General features: G+C 42.8%; 2 protein-coding genes across 3 annotated transcripts; one reads left to right on the top strand and one right to left on the bottom strand.

Annotated features, from left to right (window-relative positions):
* Positions 1-25: 25 nt before the first annotated feature.
* LOC127757216 (protein FLX-like 3) lies at positions 26-11,448 on the top strand. 2 transcript variants are annotated; one of them, XM_052282686.1, is made up of 6 exons: positions 26-274; positions 2,137-2,779; positions 2,869-3,014; positions 4,663-4,742; positions 4,839-4,944; positions 10,427-11,448. In XM_052282686.1, the coding sequence occupies exons 2-5, from the start codon at positions 2,148-2,150 to the stop codon at positions 4,920-4,922; spliced, it is 942 nt and encodes a 313-aa protein (XP_052138646.1). In that variant the 5' UTR covers positions 26-274; positions 2,137-2,147; the 3' UTR covers positions 4,923-4,944; positions 10,427-11,448. The 2 variants fall into 2 exon arrangements, 1 of the variants encoding a protein (XP_052138646.1); XR_008013402.1 differs by having other exon boundaries at positions 27-274; positions 4,839-5,016.
* Positions 11,449-12,892: 1,444 nt separating this feature from the next.
* Positions 12,893-14,302, bottom strand: LOC127758087 (putative protein Brevis radix-like 5). Its single transcript, XM_052283717.1, has 2 exons — positions 13,302-14,302; positions 12,893-13,164 (listed from the first exon to the last, which is right to left on the bottom strand). The coding sequence occupies exons 1-2, from the start codon at positions 14,207-14,209 to the stop codon at positions 13,083-13,085; spliced, it is 990 nt and encodes a 329-aa protein (XP_052139677.1). The 5' UTR covers positions 14,210-14,302; the 3' UTR covers positions 12,893-13,082.

Genomic DNA, 14,302 nt, shown 5'->3' with positions numbered 1-14,302 from the left:
CCTTGTTACTCGATCTTCCTCCACGTCGACACAATACCACACCCATCCCCCTGCCCTTCGCCGTCTCCCACCTCCACCTCACCTGCGAGCAGCGGTGCCTCCTCTCCTCCTCTGCTGCCTCCGCCGCGCGCATCCTCCTCCCATCCATCTCTTCTCGGCCTCGGCGCCCGTTTCCTCGCTACTTCGCCGCCTGCGCCGATCTCCATCAATCCATCCATCCCGCGAGGGGGAGCAGCGGGGTAGGGGTGCCGTCGTCCTGCCGCTTCCGCCTCCGGTGAGCGCCCGTGCCGACGCGCGCGCGCAAACCCTTTCTCATCCCTCCCCCTTGTACCCAATACCTTTATTTTTTTTTCTCTCGAATTTGCCTTAGCCTTATCTTGTCATGTACTCCAGAATATATTAGGAGTAGATCTATCTGGAAGCTAGGTTTTCTCTCTGTCTTAATAACCCTTTATAGGACTGATAAGTAATAACAGTTTTTGCTACCCCGTCTAAAAGAAATATGTTAGGTTGCTTAATTTCCTAAGCATGGGTTGCAGTGGATATCTTAATCAACTCACAAATGATAAAATGATGTGTAATTAGTAGTAGTAATTTGTTAAGAGGGATTTTGAGGTCTTGACATGTCATAGATTGATTCATTCGGAGGTGGCCACTACAGTTACAGTGGCTCAGCATCAGAAGATACTGATATGCGCGCCTTTTGTGGTGTTTAGAGCTACCTCTCTTTGATGGCATGGCATCTTGAGAAGTTGTCCCTTGATTGCCCGCCTTCTTTCTGGGCTCGATGACCACATGATTGTTGCTTAAAGTTCACCTTTTGTGTGTGCTTGTGTTACATTTGATAGGATAAAGTTACCCTTTGGTACCACATATGGTAACTATGAGTGCCGACATTTGCGTTTAGTGTTTAGAATGTGACATCAGTTACAATTAAACCTTTTCAAAGTTTTGGGAAAAATTAATATTTTTTATGGCTATTATCCATTTCCATTACGATAAAAGATTACGAAAAGTAAAATAAGTACATTGACCAACATATAATTTGAACATAACTTCCTCTGAAGGATAACTTAGATTTCAGCTACAACTTAGGAAACTATTTACTCACCTAAGAGCTAGGTAGCTAAACATGCCATACGCCCAGACCTGCTACTTCTAGAACCTTTAGATCCCCAAACAGGGCCTTAAGCCATTATAAGGATTTGCAACAGGTTTCAGTCAAAACTAGTGCTAAATGTTTGGGGCCATTTGCCAGGTGAGGAAGGAGGGTGGGAATGGAACTAGGAAGTGAATGGAACCACAAGGAACTATTCTCTCATATTGTCATTCTCCACCCTAAACTGTGCTGGCGGTGAGCACTGGGAATTGGAAATCATTAAACTCCACATTGATTGATTTATTTCTTAAACGGACCATGCTTGTTCCGATGCCATTGAATTGATTTTGATTGTTATGTAGTCATGTGGTACTGGTATACCATTATTCTTTTCCCTTATATTTTCCACAACAACACCCCCATGCTCCGCACAAGTCAGCCATGGATGTTAACCATCAATTTGTAAATACTGCCTTCACACTTCTAGCATCTAGAGTCACTTCTGCCAAAATTATGCAGTGCCATGGTTCACAAGGACAATACTTGAGCAGATTTTTTTTAAAAAAAATTCTGGTCTGATTTGGAGAGTTATGGGATTGGAATGGGATTCCTCTAGTTTCCCCAGTGCCCTTATCCCTATTGGTTACCGGTGGTGCTTTTCTCTTTTTTTTGGGGTTAAAATGGAAGTACTGATTGCATGCTGGTTCTTTGGATTGTTAATTATTTTCTGTATGAGCAAGTTGCGGACTGCTTTTATAGGAACTCATATAATGTTTTGGTAGGTAGGTCTTCCAGTGTTGAATTATATCTTGTGGCATACCTTGTGCCAACCAATGGTATTATTTTTCGGTCTGTCAGAAGGTATTGCTGACATTTCTTAGGCAAATCAGTTGGAGAGTCTCCCTCTGTGTTATAATGCCTTGTTAGCATTATTTTATTTTATTTCATATCCATCCTTGCGGTGCTGTTTAATTAATACATATTGTTTTTTCATACCGTTAGTGATGAACCTAATCATTTACTTTTGTCGCTTCCAGGACTAGGGATCATGTCAGGAAGAGATCGTCTGCCACGTCGCTTTATAGAGGATGGCAGGGGCTACCCTGACATCCATGTAGTTGATGAACGTAGGGGCTATCCTGACATCCGTGTAGTTGAGGATCGTAGGGGCTACCATGGTATTCGTGTCATTGAGGATCATAGGGGCTATCCTGACATCCATGAAGGCCTTGTCATGAGGGTTGCACCTCGCTCTCACACGGCTATGCTGGAGGAAGAAATTGAGATTCAGGAGGCCGAATTCAGGAGGCTTATGGCAGATCACCGTGCTCTTGCTGAAGAACGTTTGGCCTTACACCGGGAATTACAAGCTGGAAAAGATGAGGTCCGTCACTTGAACACGATCATTGCAGACATCAGTGCCAAGAAGGAAACTTATATCGGTGAGCTTGTTGACAAAAGGAGGAAACTTGAAGCTGAACTTAGAGCAAATGAGTCTTTAAGAGATGAGATTGTGCAGCTTCGGGGTGAAATTGATAAGCACCTTGTAGTCAGGAAAGAGCTCTCTGCGAAGTCTGCATCTATCATGCATGAACTAACCAGGGAACAATCTAATAAACAGCAGATTCCTATGTTGAAAGCAGAGATTGATGCCCTTCGACAGGAACTTGTTCATGCAAGGTGTGCCTCTTTTGCTAGCTCTGATTCTCAGATACCTTTGTAAGTTATTCAGAGGCTTTAAGTTTTAAGATTGATTTGACCTTTTGCAGGTCTGCATGTGAATTAGAGCAGAAAGGAAATTTTCAGTTGGTTGAACAGAAGAAAGCAATGGAGAAGAATATGATTTCGATGGCACAAGAAATTGAACAAATGCGAGCAGAATTAGCTAATTCCGAAGGGAGACCATGGGCCCCAGGTATGCTTGGGTATTTTACAGCATTTGTTTGTTGACCTCTCATTTCTCTTCCATGCGTGCTTCATTTATTTGACAGTAATCGTAAATGCTATCCCTCTGTTAAGAGAAACCAATCAGAGTTTTAGATAAAAAATTGCAGTAGGCTTGTGTGTATGGCTAAAATCATGATGCATTCACTTTACATTTTAACCTCGAAGGACTGCATGAACTTCTGCATATTGTTGCATTTCTATTGACTATGCATCTGCCATCTCCAGTAGGATATTAGATATTGACTTGTTTTTTCTGTTTCATGGGGACAACACTTGTGATTATATTGTCTGAATTTTGTCCGTATGGGAAATACTTGCATTGTCCCCAACTCCACATTGAGCCTTAGGTGCCTTTACTTTTGACCTGTAGATTTCTTGCTTGAAGGTAATTATCAGCTGCGCTCAAGTCATCATGAAGTGGATTTTGGCATTTGGGTAATTGCACAATTAGGGGCCATATATTTCCAATATAGTGAAGGAACCAATACTATATTATGTTTTGTCCCATCTTTGCTGCAACCTATGGAGTCTGATTCATTTTGTCTAAGCATAGCATATAATCATGTCTCTACATCTTTTTTCCCCACTTCTTTTGTCCTCATCTGTTTAAAGGGTCATCAAAATCCTCCAAGATTTACCTAGTTCCATTACGTCCCACCAAAAATCCTGAAAAGAAGATTGTGCATATCAGTGATGAAAATTTAGTGATCTTGATTTCTTGCTGGAGAAGTCATACCAATTCTTGTTTATTGAGATCAATTATCAATAGGGCAGTGAACAGCTGCGTTCGTTGTAAGCCACATCTACTGAGATGTGGGCTGTCTCTGTCTAGTGAAAGCCGCAAGCTGTTATAGTGTCATATATACTTTTTTTTTTCTGTGTGTGGCCGGTAAGTGAGGTCCAGTAAATTGTTAACACTAACATTGGCAGTTTGGCCCATATTTATTCATCAACTGGGTTATGAAGGAGAGTTGACTTAGCTTTAGCTGTTCCATATATTTCTATTTATTGCAGGACGCCTGGACCTAGTGCTAAGCTATTTAAAACATTTAGCAATGTACATATGGTACATCAAAAATATATTAAGCTTGCTTTTTTTTTTTGAAAAGTTATGAGCAAGCTTTTTTTTCCCTTGAAAAGTCATAAGTAAGCTTATTTTTTTCTGAAAGAAGGAAACAGTCTGGTGTCAACTAAATCATAAGTTTGAGATTAATAATTGACCATTTATTTTCCAGTATCCTAACATTTAATTTTTGGCCTCCTATATGCCCGCACGTTTAGCATAGTTTAACAGTCCAATGGGGCAAAATCAGGACTATTCCTTATCAATGATGAGTTCTTCAATCACGCAGACTTGTAGTAACAATGTTCTGAAAAGCACTAAGTGAATGGCACCTGCTCACTGATCAGTCAGACTGGGCATCCTCCTAGGCATGCTATACAGCAATAGGCACAAGGCAGGATACCTAGGAGGTCTAGACAGCTGCCTTAGCCTGGAGGGTAGTTTTCTCCTAAGTAGATTCACTGGAACAGTTTATATTGCTTTAGCATTGACACATTACATTTCTATGGAACAATGTAGAACTTGTTTCATGGTTGTTTACCTGATGTTTAAGGTGCGACATATGGGATGAAGCTGGGCAGCCCTGAAGTGACCTTCCCTACTCCATATGGAGATAACTACAATATCCATGTGGTACGATAATAAGAAATATAGCAGATATGATACTTCCTTTGTTAGGCTGAAATGACTCCTACTTACTTTTTTCTAAAATTACTATTTTGTTACCAGGGAGGTTCCGAGAAAGGTCATTCACATCTTCCTGAATCAAGCTCATGGGGTACATATGACAACAATCGCCTTCAGTACCGTTAAGATCGCAGCTGCTATGAAAAAAGTCCGTGAAGACTTCTGGGTCCCATGGTCATATCACATGGTTTAGATTATCGTATCTACCTCCTTGTTTGCGGTACAATCAATAGTTATCTTTCTTAATTAAAATTGAAATGCCTCTAATCATTTTCTTCTGTGTGTCATATAAAATATGTTCCAATGGTAACTACTGCTTATACTTTGGCTCGATACCTATATCCAAGTTTCCTTGGTTATATGGATCCATGACACAGTTATTTTAGTATGACTTGGGTATATATATGATATAGTTTAGTTAATGACTCAGTCATGCCACATATGGAGCATGAAGTCTGAATTCTATGTGGAGATATAATTAAGCATATCAGAGAAATGTTCCTTCCATCATGTATTACATGTCATTCTGAAAAAAAAAACCAGTGAGCTTTTTATGAAATGAATACACATTGTTGCTTGTGTTTACTAGTATGGGTCTATACCCTAGATTTTACTCTTGACAATAACTAATAACTAATTTATTGTTTCTCTCACTTTTAGTTTTGCAATGGTATCTATGTTAAGGGCGTTAGTCTCTTTATGCTAGATTATTTCAAGCGTTTATTACTTGTTACTAGATTTCATCAAACATGGTCACATGGGCAGCAAGCTGTTTTTTGTCGAGCTCTCTTGCCAAATTCCCAAACGGCATTTTCTTCAGATACCATACTTTTCTTATCTAGGTTGACGTAGGTCAATGCTTTTACCAATAGTGAATTGTGATAAGATGATGGCTAGATTTATGTCAACCGCTGCATATTTCAAAGTATAATGTATCAGTGAACCAAAGACTGTTATCAGCAGAAGGGGATGCAAAATAGAAGTGATGTTTGTTGTGTTAGAAGTTATTTGCCTCAGTCAATCTTTAAGGCCATCATACCTCGAAGAAGTCTATATTTAGGATCATGGTTGCCTTCCCTTTTTGGGGGGTTTTGGCTCTACTTATATGATGTAGTTTACCTACCTAAGTTGTTCATCTGAATTTGTTTGCCTTTGGACACATGAATGATGAGTATTTCACATTTCCTATCCTTGTGAACTGTTCATGTGGAAGTGGAACTTGTTCTTACATACCTTTTGTGAGCTTGATTAGAAAGTGCTTCTCACTTATGGGGTTTAAATTTTAATTATTAAGTCTGATATTATTCTGACCGCTCCTAAAATATTTTGGGACTGCGTGTCCTGAGACCATAGTTTCAATCTCATGTCGTATTATAGAGAGTGAGCTTAGTCACAGACTTGGCAGGTACTAGGTTTTCACCATTGTACATCTCAATAGATCTAGTGGTCAGTCAGGAACATATTTGGCCATTTTAGAAGTCTACAGGTAATATTAACCTGTATAGCTTTACATATGCATGAGCATATCACCTTGTGCTCCCTGAGGTCAGATTACCACGGTGGCTGCAACTCTGATCCACGTGCCACTTTGCTACCTGAGGTCAGATTACCAGAGTGGCCACTTCGCTACTTGTCAAGTTGGCCTTGTTCTGTACTGGATTGTCTACTGGGACATCCAACTTCAACATGTATTAGCAGTTCTGCTTTCTGGAAGTGGAGTTTTGATACCAGCGGTTTGTGTACTACCAAAACCTGAGGTTAATATTTGAGTTGCTGCTACTAGCCTTTTTCGGGGTTCATGGTGGAACGTTCTAGGTGATGTTAAGCTGTACATAGTGAAGCATCACTGTTGCTAAATTTGCCCTTTACCTTGTACTCTTGGAATGATGACGGGCAAAATAAATTCTTGCAAAGTGTAGGTGGAACTATGCATGACTATCATCAACCAGGTGTTAGAGATGCATAAAGTGGTTCCTTCTGAGTTACATGCCTAAATTGCAACTAGATGAACCTGCCTCCTGTTCTAAATGTGATATCTTCAAGACGAGCACTATGGACGCTGATTGGCATTTTGGTCCATTTTCTGTATTTTGGAACCTGGGCATTGCTGATCGACTACCGGAAAGGTCTGCATAACCATGTTTGGTTCAAATTTGCGGAGTGTCATTTGCCTGAGCCTGGAAAGACCATATATCTACAAAATAGTGTATCATGCCTGAACTGTATGAACTCTTTAGCTCTGGAACGCTGCCTCAATAAGGGGAAATGATATCAGTGGTTCTGTATGGTTGCAGCCAATGGAAATTTGGTGTGCTCTGCCTGTCTGCAATAGACTTCTTAAAGCATGCTGCAGATCTGAATACAAGGTGGCTGAAGAGGTTACCTTCCAATTTTTGGACTACATGGGTGCACCCTTTAACATACAAGGTCCATGTAAAGAGCTTATGGATATTAAGTTGTGTTGGTGGTTCATGGGGTATAGCTTTTGTGGAGAACAGGAAATGATAATAAGATTGATCGAATTACAGAGACCGTTCTGATGTTTTCAAATGACACAGACAAGCTGGTGATGACTTGGCAACCATGAGGCAAGTAGTTTCTTCATCCACAGCAGAAGTTGCACTAAGTTTTTATCTGTTCTATTATTCCTTAACCTCTAGTAAAATGTTAGCTTGCATGATCTTAGGATATTTGAGTCAGCTCTGCTGCTCTAGAGTAACCCATATCGTATGCTAGATATCATTTTCCTTCTGAGAATTGGTGATTTTAGATCCTGTACCATTGGAAATTTAGAACCAAGCCTATACTTAACTGTTCTTCTGGTTGATACCTTTTGGAACTTAGTGAAGCAGTTAATATGCCATAGTCCAAGAAACCTTGTTGGTGATGAGGCTTCTCCTTCAGATGGTTATCCCCGTATATGTTGATTTATTGCCATGAATAAGCTTAGCTGAATGCGGCATTTGTGCCTTTAGGTAACATATGATTAATGTTTTGGCAAGAAATATGTCCATATGACCCCTAGTCTACCCAACACTTCCAACTATAAAACCACTCATCTGACATTTTGTATTGCTTAAGTGGTGTGATAGGTAATATGTTGATGGTTTTTCCATGTGTTAACAAGGTTGCCACATTAGAATAATGATCTGGTGGGTTTTGAGCTAGTGGTAACATACCCAACATATGGCCCTACGAGCTAGGGGTGCTGGGTGGAAGGGAGAGAAGCAGTGAGATAATTGTGCTCTTGTCTAGTGAACATGCGGGAGCCCCAAATAATGGAATGAGTTAGTGAAGGGGTGGTTTTATCAGTCGCCTTGCTGGTGATGGCATCATAGAAGGGGCAAAGTAAGGCACCATGCGAGTGCCGCAGTGCTTAGATGTAAGTGATGGATGATAGACCATGCACTTGCCTTGGATAGTGAGGAGTCATTTCGTCATACAATGTATGGGAGGCATTGTTGATTGTGTTCTCGAGGACAACAAATCTTGAGCAGTCATCCCGTACCTAATGTACTGCTTTTAGTAGGGAAGCCTTTTTTTAAGGTGCCCTTAAGAAAGGGGTCGTGGAGTGCGATGGGGACTTGGATATAGATTGTGTGCTGAGTGAGGAGCTTTGCAGAGCGTAATCTGGTAGATGTATTCCACTGCAAGATATTAAGTGTTGTCCGTACTGAAGATAGGTTAGATTACATTAGGTTAGTTCTGATGGTGGGACATGCTGAGCGTAGCACGGGGAGATATCCTGAAAGTGTTGGATCCGGTTCTACCATCATTGGAAAAGGCAGGTGTTCGAAAAATCAAATTCCAGGACAGCAAACCACTAAGAGATGATGACACAAACTTCAATAGATTTGTACTGTGATATCCAAACGATAGAGCCATGCATTGGCAGTGGGGAGGGAGGGATAAAGATGATTGGAGACTTAGCTAGGGAGAAAGATGATGGCCACACAGTGCTATCTGCTGGAGCTGAGGAAAAATTTAGCGGTGTCGCATTCCTATGAAAGAGAAAGTATGATTGAAGGAATGACAACAATATAGCGGTGTTCGAGAATGCAGTTTGATGCAAGTAATTGGACTCACTAGGTAGAAGATGATGACAAGGCGAAGCCGTCTGCTGGAATTGAGAAGATGGTAGTGGCATGACATTCCTGTGGGCATGATCATATTTGATTACGTAAAAGCTAGAGGGTGCTTGAGAATGCAGTTTGACACGATAGATTTGGAAACATGCTCACTGTGGTGTGCGGTGTCCATAGTGTCGATGATGCTTGTAAACCTCGTGAGGGCATGGGGCTTTGAGTGATGAATGTTATTCCGGAAATCGGTGCATGGCACTCTCCTCTATCTTCTCAAGTCCTTAACTGCCTCCCTAATAAAAAGGAGACAGTAAATTCCAAAATAGACTAAATATAGTCTGAACGTTCCTAAAAGTCCCTCAAATGAGATAATATAATAAATAACCCAATGTAGACAGTATGCAAGGGTGCTCCTAAGAATCCAAAAGAGGTTGCTCAGAAGAGATAGATGTCGTGTAAAGCCTTTCTTTTTACGTGACAGGAAAAATTGACTATGGTTTCCCCTTTTTGTTTGCAAACAATTATGGGAATAGAATAGAAAGCAGCTAACTTTTCATGGTTAATGCTGTTGCTTGTTTTGTTTCACTAGTTTGAGAGAAACATTATGGTACTCTACATCTGTGTGAACTGTGTTGCTAAACAGAACTACTGAAGAAAACATGGCACTTCTTTGGGAAAAAAAATGCTGTTAAACTTGTCATGAAAATGGTAGTCACATGTTTGTTATAATTTCACACATGGTTGGACTTTTTAAAAAATGTACTGTTAGAAAGCAGCATCCTTTATTGAAGCAGAGTTTTGTTGAATTCGTGGTAGGGTTTTTGAAATGTTAGTCCATGATCTCAAGAATATTATGATTTGGATGTATATGTAGCTTAGATTTATTTTATTCAAATTCTAGATAATAGATACAACAATTGAATCAACTAAGGGTATAAGACCAAATTTCCTGCAATGTTTTGTTTGAAGATTACTAATCTGTATCTTGAGAATTATTCTTCTAATTTCAAATTTCTGCTGGCTTAAAAACTGGAGTGATATCCTTGCTGCATCTCCAAAACTTCTACTGGAACTACATTGGATAACATGAAATCTCAGTGTACCGATTATCTTGTTATGTGATAAACCTGGGTACATGGTACAGTGCAGTTAGGAAATGGAAGCGGAACAGCTTTGATGAAATTGAGACTATAATCTAACATGTAACCTTTGATCTAAATCCATGGAGAGGATAAACTTAATACAAACTCTTTTTTTGCATGTATAAATTGCACATTGTTTTCTTCCTGAACATTTTAGCTGCATATGAGTTCCAGTTTGTTTTTACCCTACTCGTCTCCCTTCTGTTTATTATCAGATTGATGCCTATTGACATGTTTATGTTAAGTGATTAAGTGGTTTCTGTTATATTCATGAGTAATCAAAGTATAATTTCTGTAGTATGTGCTGCTTTTCTCCTATTACAATAGCTTCTTGTTTACTATTTACACAACTGCTTATGCCTTTCTGTTTTCCAATAAATGCCTAACGCTGTTTTTGACCATGCAGGTTGAAATCATTAGTTGGTCTGTCCCTCTGACTGAAGATATATTGCATTAATGAGAAGACAGGGACATCTGCTTGAAGAAAACAGTAATACGGGGAGCTGCTGATGCCGAATCTTCTCTAGCAGATCAGTTATGCTTCTAGGCATGTGCTCTTTGGACAAGCAACAGATCGGCATATCTAAACTTTCTGATCTCAAGACACGAAAATGTTCCATCAACTGGAGACACGAGCAAAATGTTAAATCAACCAGGAGAATGCATAAGCATCTACAGTATTAATGCTTGATGGAGATGAATGTGACACCTTCGGATGATTGATTCATAAGCAGGCATTGTTCTTTTGGGAGAAAGGATAGTAGATATTGATTATGTACTACGGAGCTGTAGAAACTTTCAGCTGCCAGCTTGTCAAGATTATAACAAGTTGCTCTCATCGTGTGCTGCATTCAGGAAAGATGTGAGGCAGGAACTATTAAAAGGTTGAACTGAAAGCCTTTCTTAACTCTGTTTGATCGAGGCCATGTTGTGTAGCGGTATTGATGATGATGGTTCTTATGGAAAACGAAGAGACTAGGACAAGTTCCATCAACCTTCTTGATAACAAGCGGATACTGTACCTGCTTCATTTTGGTTAAGAGTGTTGCTTGAAATGAAGATCTCCCAGGTCCCCATGTGATATCACATCTTCTCTGAAGCTAGTATATATAACTGAAATGGACTTGTGTCCTGAACCGAACAATTGTCAGCATCATGCCCAAGCAGAATAAACAGATTGGAGGAAAAACAAGAGTTCGAGGTGGAAGGAATCTGACTATGACAAGATGGGCCTACACCTACCTAGTGGCTCAAGTCCATCTCACTGATGTATAAGGTTCAAAACCCATCGTAAACCACAGGCACGTGACATTCTTCATCCAAAGGAAACCAAGAGTTCCCCAGCCCCAGGACTGCAGATACCACTTTCCATGCGTTGTTTGTCCCTCCCTGCATCACATGCAATCTGACATGTTTCTGGGGTTGATTCCGGTATGTGGACTCCATTCAATGACTGTTTGTTTCCTGAATCGACTGCACAATTGTGGTTGATGGATGATTGCCAGAACAAGCCGTTGATGAGGATTCTTGTGGGCATACTGATGGACTGGTATTTGCATTGCATATTGCATATGGTTCCTAGTAGTAGGAGGTTTGTGTGAATGTTTTGATCGGTGAGGCTGAGTGAACAGTAGAGTGTTGGTAATCCTACGGCTTTGCCTCGTTTTATGATGGGTTGAGGTATGGTCGAGTTTCCATTCGAGTGAGTTTTCTTTTTTCTGGGTGACGTACTGACTTAGATCTAGTTCCAAAATAATTTCTCAAACTTTCAACTTTTTCATCACATTAAAACTTTTCTACATACACAAACTTCCAACTTTTCTGTCACATCGTTTCAATTTCAACCAAACTTCCAATTTTTATGTGAACTAAACACAGCCAAAGTGGTGCCAGGTAAATTAGCAAACGTTCACCTGCGATGCATCTTGATTATACAAACAGACGCTTCGTCTTGCTTCCCAGAAATGAAATAACTGCCGTTCGATGTTTTTGCCGATATGACCATGAGAATTTCATTATCAAATTGCACGAACGGTTTCCATCGTTTTCTTTTGGTACTCATTATTTGTACTTGTTTTCTTGGTACCTAGTAGTGATTTCAGAACCCTAGGTTAGGTGTTAACCATGCATCTTAGACTAGTGTATCCTGCCGGCCGGCCAAAGTCATTTGCTTTTTTTTACTCTCCAGTGTTGCACTGAAAATATAAGAGATTATTGCATCGAGTTGCCATGTGTTTGTCCATATCGTCGCCTCTAACACTCAAATCGTCCCGTGCCTCATCTATAAAATCCCTTGTGCATTCTCCAACTCGCAACTACACAAACACCGTGCCAACAAATGGAGAGAGGCGGAGCGGCGGCGGCTGCCGGCGGTGGCGTGGTGGTGTCGCCGTCGGCGGCGAAGGATTCGTGGCCGGAGTTGGTCGGCGTGTCGTCGGAGGCGGCGAAGACGAAGATCGGAGAGGAGAGGCCGGAGTTGGACGTGCAGGTGGTCCCCGCCGACGCCTTCGTCACCACGGACTACAACGCCGGCCGTGTCAGGGTCTTCGTCGACTCGGACGACAAGGTCGCCAGACCTCCCAAGATCGGCTAAGCTAGCTGTGCCCTAATATTTAATTTTAAACCCTTTGTATTTTGCATGAACAATAGAAACAGAAAATAATTAAGCCAGTGCGAGTAGTATGATCACTGTTTCACTATAGCAATAAGACGAGTAATATGTATTCCCGCTATAAATGGCATATGCATCGTATGATTACTATTGTTTTCGAAATTTACATGGTTTTCACGGAAATCTGTTTAAGCCTCATTTGGGATGGAAAACTTCTACTGTAATTTTAAAAGAAATTAACTAATTCCAGTGAATATATCTTCTACGGTAATTTTAAAAGAAATTATCTGATTCAAGTGAATATATCCTATAGAATCCATGCCTGTTTCCTGCAAAATTCCTCCAAGAAAGCAAGCAGGGTTAAGCACGGGAATTGCAAAATCATTGAACCACCTCATTTCACTTGTAATTTGTACAAAATTTATCATAAATAGCCTCGAAAATTAAGGCTTCAGAAAGAGTAGAGGTGGTGCAGCCTGGCCTTGTTCTCCTCCCACCAAACTCTCGCCTTCACCTCGCCAAACTTCTCGCGGCTGCGACAAAAGTCAACGATCGCGCACACGTCAGCACGGCACAAGTCAACGACCCGTACACGTCAGCATGACGCAATCAGTCACACACGCCATGGATGAATGAACACGCCGGAGCTGCGACAGAAAGTGCGGCATACCTGAGCTCGACGCACCGGAGCTGGAGGCGGTGGCCGGGATAGGCTCCGACGGTGATGAACACGCCGGGCTCGTACTCCTCCACCCACTCCCTCCACGTCGCCGCCGTCGGCTGGTGCTGGTCGCGGACGGCGTCGTGCTCGCCGCCTCCGGTGGTGTTGGGCGCGGTGACGAGGCCCAGTATCGGCGAGCCCAACGTGCCGGTTGACCCGCCGCCGCTGCCGCTGGAAGGGCCACCGGAGAAGGTGGACGTCGACGGCGACCGTGACGACGACTCTGCTCCGGCGGCTCCGTCGTCGTCGTCGTCGTCCTCCGCCTCGGATTGGCATGGGGTGGCCGGCAACATGGCCGCCTCCGCCGCGGCTATCGCCTCCTCCTCCTCGTCGTCGTCGTCGGGCTTGACGAGGCAGTAGAGCTCGGCGATGCGGTCGTGGTTGTCCGCCCACCAGCACTGCGCCGCCCACGCGTCGAACACCTCCTCCCTGAACCGTATCCTCCGTAGCCGGTTGCTGACGCCGTCGGCGCGCGGCGCCAGCGTCAGCAACACCCCCGGCTCCGGCTCCGCCACCCACTCCCGCTCACCCTCCGCCGCCGCCTCCTCCTCCGCGCCACCGCCTCCCGACAGAGCCGAGCAGCACTTGTCGCAGAACTCTTCTTCCTTACCTCCTCCACCCCCCTCCCCCTCCTCTTCCGGCGCGATCTTGGCGGACGCGGACGCCACCGCCGCCGCTGCCGCCGCCGCCGCGGCCGGCGCGGCATCCTTGAATCGCCGCATCCGCCGCCGCCGCGCCAGCGCGTGGTCTCCACCTCGACGACCAATCAAGATCTTGGTGAAGTCGCTGATGACGTTGAATGACTTGGCGAGCCTGCCGCCGCCGCCGCCGCCGCCGCCATGGAAGCACACGTGCATCTGCCTCTGCCTCGCTCTGCTCGTGAGCGAGCTCGCTAGATTTGGGGGGAAGAAGACGACGAGGTGGTTTTGAAATTCAGTTCAAATGCGAGG

This window comes from Oryza glaberrima, chromosome 12 (assembly GCF_000147395.1).
Source record: "Oryza glaberrima chromosome 12, OglaRS2, whole genome shotgun sequence".
In the NCBI taxonomy this organism is placed as follows: Eukaryota; Viridiplantae; Streptophyta; class Magnoliopsida; order Poales; family Poaceae; genus Oryza; species Oryza glaberrima.
Note: the sequence above shows the minus strand (reverse complement) of the source record. Positions and strands in the feature narration are given on the sequence as shown.